The sequence below is a fragment of the Nicotiana attenuata genome, unplaced genomic scaffold (genome assembly GCF_001879085.1).
Source record: "Nicotiana attenuata strain UT unplaced genomic scaffold, NIATTr2, whole genome shotgun sequence".
Taxonomy (NCBI): domain Eukaryota; kingdom Viridiplantae; phylum Streptophyta; class Magnoliopsida; order Solanales; family Solanaceae; genus Nicotiana; species Nicotiana attenuata.
The window spans coordinates 43772-52164 of NW_017671474.1; the positions used below are offsets into that span (position 1 = coordinate 43772).

The window sequence follows — 8393 nt, forward strand, 5'->3', positions numbered from 1 at the left end:
TACCTTATTTGCTTGAGGACAAGCAAACTCTTAAGTTTGGGGGAGTTGATAAGTGGGGATTTTAACCTATTATTTGCTCTCATTTACTTGTGTTTTGGGCTTAAAATGCGTGAAGGTATTCCTGGAAACTAATGTAAAATGCTTGCTTGCAGGAACTGATCAAAATGAGCCAAAAGAGGCATAATCAGCTCACAAAGGAGTTAAATCTGGAACGAAAACCAAGACTGGGCCAGGAGCCTTGAACCTCGGACCGCACAAATATTGTGCAGTAGTGGAGGTCACAACGCAGTCGCGATCACAAATACGCTGTTCGTGAAGTGAAGAATCAGAGAGTGCACTTTAAGGCCAATTGTTGAGCGAGGTCCGCGCCAGAAATGTGCGGCCGCGAAAGTCTCACCACGGCCGCGGTTGAAATTATGCGGACCGCGGTGGATGAGATTCAAAGAAGTAACATTTCAAGGAAAAATAATTAGTGCGGTCCGCGGTGGAATTACTCGGCCGCGAAAATCCACTACGCGACCGCGATGGAAAGTATGCAGCCCGCGAAACAAATATTAGCCCAGATCTAGATGATGACAACGCGGACCGCGGTCAGTATTACGCGGCCGCGTAAGCAAGAGTGCGATCGCGGTAAGAATTACGCGGCCGCGAAACCTTTGCAGGGGTATTTTTGTCCGAAAATTTCAGCTTAGTATAAATAGATCTTTTTCATATTTTTAGGTTAAGTTTTGTTTTTGCTGAGAATGTGAGACGGCTGGATATTCTATTTTGGGCAATTTTGTATTAGATTCATCTTTTAACATTAGCTTTTCATATTTTAATCTAGTATTATGGTTATCTTTATTTCATCTTTGATTTCTGCTATTTCCATGAGTAGCTAAACCCATAGCTAGGGTTGTGACCCAACCCTAGTGTGGGTATTTGATGGCTTTTAAATTTTTGGGCTTGAATGTGTATCGGTTAGTAGTATTTAGCCTAGTTCTTGCTAGAACTATGGAATTAGTGGTTGTAAACACTGATTTATGCCTTTATGACTTAGTCTCTACTTGAGAAAGAGGGACTAAGTCTAGGAAAACTAGGCTAACAATGAATTAGGGTGAACTCAAGAAATTGATAGCCCCAATTAGAGGGTTAAACCTAGAGATAGTAATACCCGACTTGAACTAACATCACTTGCATTGCATGAATACCCATTTGGACTTGAGAAAGCCAAATTGGTCAAAATCACTCAAACTACCAAGAGGTATAGAGTGAGTACCCGGGTGTGATAGTTATACTACGACCCCAATTAATCACATGATTACCCTAGATTCTTGCTACCCTAGTCCCTTTAAACCCTTAAAAATCAACATAAAAACACTGTACTTAGTTTTAACTATTGCATGCTATAGGATAGAAGTAGAAGTAAAAAACAAACCAACCATGCGTGGAAGTGTAATTAAGAGCAAAACCCACATCTAGACTCGAATATAAATCTAAATCCAAACAAATTAACTCCTTGTGGATTCGATCCCGACCTTGTTGGATAAAACTGCATCGACCATCTTCGCTACTCAATAGTAGTGCAGGCTTGGACCCGATCACTAGCCCTGTTAGAGACTGTGCGCCCACCAGACTGTATAGAGAACCTGGTTCTCTATGTGTTTCCTCTGAAAGTACTGATGAACCAAACTGTATAAGGATCTGGTCCTATATCAGTTTGATATAGTGCTAATTTTGTGTGAGTCCACCAAATAGCAGAGTACCTGGTCCTTTATCGGGTTCTGTTGTGAATGCTAGTAAAGCTAAATGTAAATAAGGCCGTGGATTTTTACGTGGAAAAATCCCACACAAGGGGATCAAAAAACCACGACCTACACCTGTAGGCTTTTAACTTCACTAACTTGCAATCTCCCTATTACAAGTCACTATACAATAACTCTATTACAAAGATTTCAAATAACTTGTGATGCTCTCATCACAAGCCACTCTATAACTATCCTAGTTACAAAGAATTTGACTAACTTGTGGTATTTCCACCACAAGCCACTTTGTCACACTACGGTTACAAAGGCTTTGACTAACTTGTGATGTTTCCACCACAAACCACTTTGTCACCCTACGGTTACAAAGGAGTTTTCTTATGACTCAACCTAATCAATGCTTCTAAGAAAGCTGGATAGGAGTTACAATGAAGAAACAAATTACAAAGACTCTACAAACCTAAGGACTTAAAATATCTTTGATCTTGGATCCGGTCCTTGAGGTTGCAACAGCTTTGTTCTTGAGAGAGGTTCTTGAACACTTGAGAGAATATTTTACTTTTCTGAGTTTGCAAGCGTTGAACCTGAATCTTGTACCTTGCATAAGGTTTATACTACACAAGACATACTTAGTTATGTCCAATCTCAATGGTGATGTCAAATCTAAATGGAAAGTGGATGTTGCATTGTCTGTTGCACTGTTGCAGGCAGTCACTTTCTGCAATTGCTTTTCAGCTGTAGTTGGCTTGCACTTCTGTCAGAGAACCCTAAGGGACCAGGTCCCTATTGTGTTCCTCTTTGTACAGTTGCGGACAATCACTCAGTTGCGTTCCAGCTGTATAGTTGACTTGTACTTCTGTCCGGGGAGCACCAAGGGATCAGGTTCCTGATCTGGTTCTTGTGCACACTGCCCAGATTGTCTTGAGTTGAGTCAACTAAATGGTGTTTTGTACAAACTCATTGTATGTACACCTTGAGAATGATCACTTGAAGTGATGTGAGCACTTGAGTTGGTCAGAGAATAAGTGGGCGCTAGAAACAGTGCAGTGCGGCATAATCTTCGTTTCCAGTTGTGTCCAGTTGACTTTGTACTGCCGTGAGGAACCCACAAGAGTATCAGGTCCTTGTCTGGGTTCCTACCTCCTAAAACTGTAGCAAGTTCACATTTGGCTGGAATCCGTGATGCAATGTATTCCAAGTGAGTCAGGTTCCCTATCTGGTTCTTGACATTAAGTTTGTTAGATCATCAAAACACAAGGCAAAGATATTGAAAATCTATCAATTTTCCCCTTTTTGATGATGACAAACTTAGCATTGAAAACGAGGAGTTAGAGCACAGAGAACCAGTTGAACAACAGGAGACCACAGGTTCCCCCTGACTTTATGCCCTTACTTACACATGTTTCCCCATATGTTCCCCCTGACTTTTTACTATCATTCTTGGTCTTTTATCTGGTTATATACAGAAAGTTTGTTAGATCATCAAAACATAGTTTAAAAGACTTTAAGCCCATCAATTTCCCCCTTTTTGATGATGACAAACTTTTAACATTGATGACTATTTGACTTAACCAGATAAGGTACCAGCAACCGCATATATTCCCCCTGGCTCTATGCTTCCCCCTTAATTATTTGCTACAATATCAGTTTAATCAATTCTTCCCCCATTTTGGCATCACCAAAAAGACACAGTCAGACAAAAAGGCATAAAGAAGTCTAACAAAGCGAACTCATGCCACATATATGCACACAACATGATAGAAAAAAGAAGCAAAAGGGAAAACAAGCATTGTACAAGCAAAAGAAGAGTTGTTTCATTTAGAAAAAATTAGACTGTTTCAACAGGAGCAGCAATGGTGAAATCCAACATGCCATCACAAAAAGACAAACAAAAAGAGAAACAACAGCCACAAAATCATCAGAGCAAAAGATTACTGGCCACTGTGAGGATCCTAGGGGGCACTAGAAGAGGGAGGCTGGGAAGAGGAGGCAGCAATGGTTTTGAGAGCTAGGTCCATGCGGGTAGTTGCAGACAACTGTTAGTCAAGTAGTTTCTCCCGCAGGTTCACCACTAGTTGCCTAAGTCCAGAACTTGTCTCATACCTGTCATCTCCTAGATTGTCGGGAAAGCGTGCGACCCCATGAGACGTTTTCTGAGTTAACTCTCCTGCCCAAAGCCACTGTCACTTAGAATGGTCTTCATTGAACCAGGTCCTCCCACAGTTTCCCACTTTTGTTTTCTAGATATTTCAATAAACTTCCCATTTCTGCTTGCAATAGCCACAATGTCACCCTCAAACAAATCTTTCTAAGCCACAACCTTTTGTGGATCTTTCCACTAAGGAACGAGGTCCCTCCACAGCATCTTTATCAACCTCAACCACTGGAATGTGTTTATCAGCCACAGCTTCCCCCTATCTCATCAACCTCTCCCTTTTTTTAATACTCTGATTACTCTTCTACAAGTACAACCACCTGGTTTGTTTCAGCTAAAAGAGAATCAGGTTCTTCAACAGATTCTTCGATGACGGTATCATGAACCGGAGACTCAAAAAGCACCAAAGTCCTTTCATCCCCTAAGAATGGAGTTTCTTTCCCCTGAGATTCAGGAACAGAGGAGAAGTAGGGTTTGCAACACATGGAAGTGAGACTGGAGATGAGGTGACTGGAGATGAGGAGGAAATCGGTATGGGTACAGTAGTATCAGGGATAGTGAAGAAGTGGGTTTCCGGTGATGGTGTTAAGGGAGGAGGAGATGTGGGAGTGATGTTGATGGAAAGAGAAAAAGAAGATTATTTGTTGGCCATGGTGAGAGAAGTGGTAGAGAGTTCTCAAGGAAAAATTAAAGTGATGCAGAGGGAGACAATGGTTTAGAACTGCTGGTCTGAAAAGTCGGATGATGTGGCAGTTGAATTAATTTTGCTATCCTTTTTCTTTGAACAAGCATGTGAAAAACACATTACTACTAACTTGTGGTGCAGGAACCAGGTTCCTGACCTGTTTTTGTAAAAGGGTTTTTTTACAGCTCTCCTCCGAAGTTCAAAATTGTACCTTTAGCTTCTATGATCATCATACTTGTTTACCTGCAACGGTATAGATGTGAGTTAGGCCTAGTCAGAAAATACTTTAGCCAATTTTACCTTAGTGTGACTATCACAGTCATGTCAGCAGAAACAGGTTCTCGATTAGGTTCAAGTAATCCCAATGCCATCTTGTTTCTCAAAGTGTTCCCTGCTCAGAGCTTTGTAAATATATCTTCAATATGATCTTCCGTGCAACAAAAACTTATACAAATAAGACCCTTTTCCACATAGTTGCTTGATCCACAGTGAATGAGCACATCACTTGGCAGCTGCAGCATATTATGCTTCAGTTGTTGAGAAAGCTACTGAGTTTTGTTTCCTTATACCCCATGAGATAAAACATGATCTAAGGAAATGAGCCATTCTAGATGTGTTTTTCCTGTCCACCAGATAACCTGCATAATCAGCGTTAGCATAACCAATAAGGTTGATAACTGTCCCCTGAAGGATAGTTCAGAACCAGGTTCTGTGTGCCCAAATATCTCAGAATTCTCTTAGCAGCCTTCAGATGAGATTCCTCAGGATTTGATTGGAACCTTGCATGTAATCCCATACTGAATACAATGTATGGCCTGCTTGCAGTAAGGTAGAGTAGAGATCCAATGATTCTCATGCTTCCATATCAATTTCAAGAGTTTGCATTTCTAACTGATACACGTTCCCTTTATGGACTGCTTCACTTGAAGACCCAGGAAGACATTCAGTTCCCTCATCGTACTCATCTCAAACTCACTTCCCATGAGTTTAGCAAATTCTTCACATAATGAGTTAGCTGTAGCTCCAAACATGATGTCATCCACATAAATCTGATCAATGAGCAGGTTCCTTCCCTGTTTCTTTAAAGACAATGTATAGTCAATATTTCCTCTTGTGAAGCCATTTTCCAAGAGAAACTTGGATAGTCTCTCGTACCAGGTTCTAGGGGCCTTCTTCAATACATACAGTGCCTTATCCAGTTTGAATATATGTTCAGGATATACATGACGTTCATGTGATTTGGGTCATCACTTGTTTTAAAATGAAATTCTACATTCTGAGGCCTTAAAAACCTCTTTTAGCATCACCTCGATTTGCATGCGTAGTCTGGGCGCGTAGCCGAAAAGCCTATATGTGAAAATCTATGAAAAAAAAGATAAATTTTGACCATAAAATGAATTAATTTGACTTCGGTCAACGTTTTGGGTAAACGGACCCGGACCCGTAATTTGACAGTCCCGGAGGGTCTGTAGGAAAATATGGGACTTGGGCGTATGCCCGAAATCGAATTCCGAGGTCTTAAGCCCGAGAAATAAATTTTTAAAGAAAATTATTTTCTGGAATTGTTTAAAGTATTTTGAAATGAAATTTGATTAGAACATGATGGTATCGGGCCCGTATTTTGGTTCCGGCGCCCTGTACAGGTCTTATATATGATTTAAGATGATTTTGTGAAATTTGATGAGAAACGGGTGTCATTTGACGTGATTCGGACCTAAATTGCAAAAATTGATGAAGTTTGAGGAAAATTTCTTTGATTTTGAGGTTTAATTCGTTGTTATTGAGGTTATTTTGGCGATTTGATCGCATGAATAAGTCTGTAGGATGTTTTTGAGGTTTTTGTGTGCACTTGGTTTGGAGTTCCAAGGTCTCGGGTGAGTTTCGGGTAGGTCCCGGGATGTCTTAGGCTTAAAAACATGGATGTTGCAGGTTCAGAGAAGTGCAAACCTATGAACCCGCAGTGTTGACCGCAGTAGTTTTTGTGTTGTCCGCACTGGTGACTGTGCGGCCGCAGTAGATTTTGTGCGGTCCGCACAGATTCACTGGTCCGATTTCGGAAGCTCATATCTTTTAATCTACAAGGAATTTGGGGATAATTCAAAAACAAAAGTGTAGATCTTAGAATTTAGTTTTCAGAAACATATTATAATAGGCATTTGGACATCTGTAGAGAAAGGTATGGCCAAAATACTAAGACCTGTCACTGCAGAACACAAGTAGTGTCGTGCGACCGCAGTTGATTTTGTGCGGTCCGCACAGGACATCTGAGAATAGTATATTTAGACGGGATTTTCAGTTATTTTTCATTTTTCAAAACCCCAAAAACATAAGAGGCAATTTTTCAAACAACCTTTCTTCTCCAAAACGTTGGTAAGTGATTTCTAACTCATTTTCTTCACTCCTTAACATCTTTTTACATGATTTCAACTCAAAATCAACAATTTTCATGGGGGAAATTGGGTGTTTTGGGTAGAACCTAGGTTTTTCAAAAATTGGGGATTTGGACCTCGATTTGAGGTCCGATTTCAAAATAAATTATATATTTGAGTTCGTGGGGGAATGGGTAATCGGGTTTTGGTTCGAACCTCGGGTTTTGGTTCGAACCTTGAGTTTTGACCATGTGGGCCCGGGGGCGATTTCGACTTTTTGGGTAAAACTTTGGAAAATCCATTTTCATGCATTCAAATTGATTCATTTAGCGTTTATTGATGTAATTAAGTAACTTATGAATAGATACGAGCGAATTAGTGGTGGAATCAAGGGGTAAAGCTATAATTGGATCGTGAATTGTGTTTGTGGCATCGAGGTAAGTGTTTGGTCTAACTTTAGCTTGAGGGATTAGGAGTGTGTCCTATATGCTAATTATTTTTTTGTTGAGTACGACGTATAGGCATGGTGACAGTATCTATACGTTGGTGTCGAGCATGACCATGGGTCTTATATTGTGATTTTTATGACTTCGTTGTATTATTCATGCCTTGGTGAAAATTTCTATTTGTTGTGTAAAGTTGTGGAAAGAATTGTGACCTATGAACGTTGAGAAGCGTTGGTTCCAGTTGTATAACGAATTGTGAAGGTATAAGTGATAATTGAACCTCTAGAGCAGTGGCTCGAGTTGTGAAGTGAATTGTGAAGTAAAAGTGAGAAAGAAAAGAGATCATTATGTTGCCCCCTTGCTGGGCTATTGTTGAGTTGTGATTCCCTTGCATTGTGTTCTTAATTGATATTACGGATACTTAGGTTGATGATTCTTTGTGTTAGGAAAGGATTATGGTATAGCTGAGGTAGTTAGGTGTTGTAACAAGTTTGATTATAGCTGAGGTAGTCAGATGTTATGACAAGTTTGATTATAGCTGAGGTAGTTAGATGTTGTAACAAGTTTGGTTATAGTTGTTTCTCCCTTGTCGGGACGTATTTACTTATGCTGTCGAATCCCTTGCCGGGATAGTGTAGACCTTTTGATCCCTTGTTGGGACTCTCGTTATAATTGACAATATTATATATGGATCGGGTTGCACGCCGCAACAATATTATATATGGATCGGGTTGCACGCCGCAATAATATTATATAAGGATCGGGTTGCACGCCGCAACAATATTATGTATGGATCAGGTTGCACGCCGCAACAATATCATGTATGGATCGGGTTGCACGCCGCAACAATATTATATATGGATCGGGTTGCACGCCGCAATAATATTATATAAGGATCGGGTTGCACGCCGCAACAATATTATGTATGGATCAGGTTGCACGCCGCAACAATATCATGTATGGATCGGGTTGCACGCCGCAACAATATTATATATG

At 40.4% G+C, this 8393-nt stretch overlaps 1 protein-coding gene across 1 annotated transcript; it reads right to left on the minus strand.

Moving 5' to 3' along the window:
- Positions 1-4193: 4193 nt before the first annotated feature.
- LOC109208519 lies at positions 4194-5438 on the minus strand. Its single transcript, XM_019371646.1, has 3 exons — positions 5286-5438; positions 5152-5220; positions 4194-4340 (listed from the first exon to the last, which is right to left on the minus strand). The coding sequence occupies exons 1-3, from the start codon at positions 5436-5438 to the stop codon at positions 4194-4196; spliced, it is 369 nt and encodes a 122-aa protein (XP_019227191.1).
- Positions 5439-8393: the final 2955 nt, after the last annotated feature.

What these genes read in the sequence shown, in the direction of transcription:
- LOC109208519 (XM_019371646.1), bottom strand. Translation starts at nt 5,438, where the DNA reads ATGAGAATCATTGGATCTCTACTCTACCTTACTGCAAGCAGGCCATAC. An exon ending in ATTTGGGCACACAGAACCTG is followed by an intron (nt 5,221 to 5,285) that starts GTTCTGAACTAT and finishes CTGATTATGCAG; the next exon opens with GTTATCTGGTGGACAGGAAA. An exon ending in ATCATGTTTTATCTCATGGG is followed by an intron (nt 4,341 to 5,151) that starts GTATAAGGAAAC and finishes CCTGAATCTCAG; the next exon opens with GGGAAAGAAACTCCATTCTT.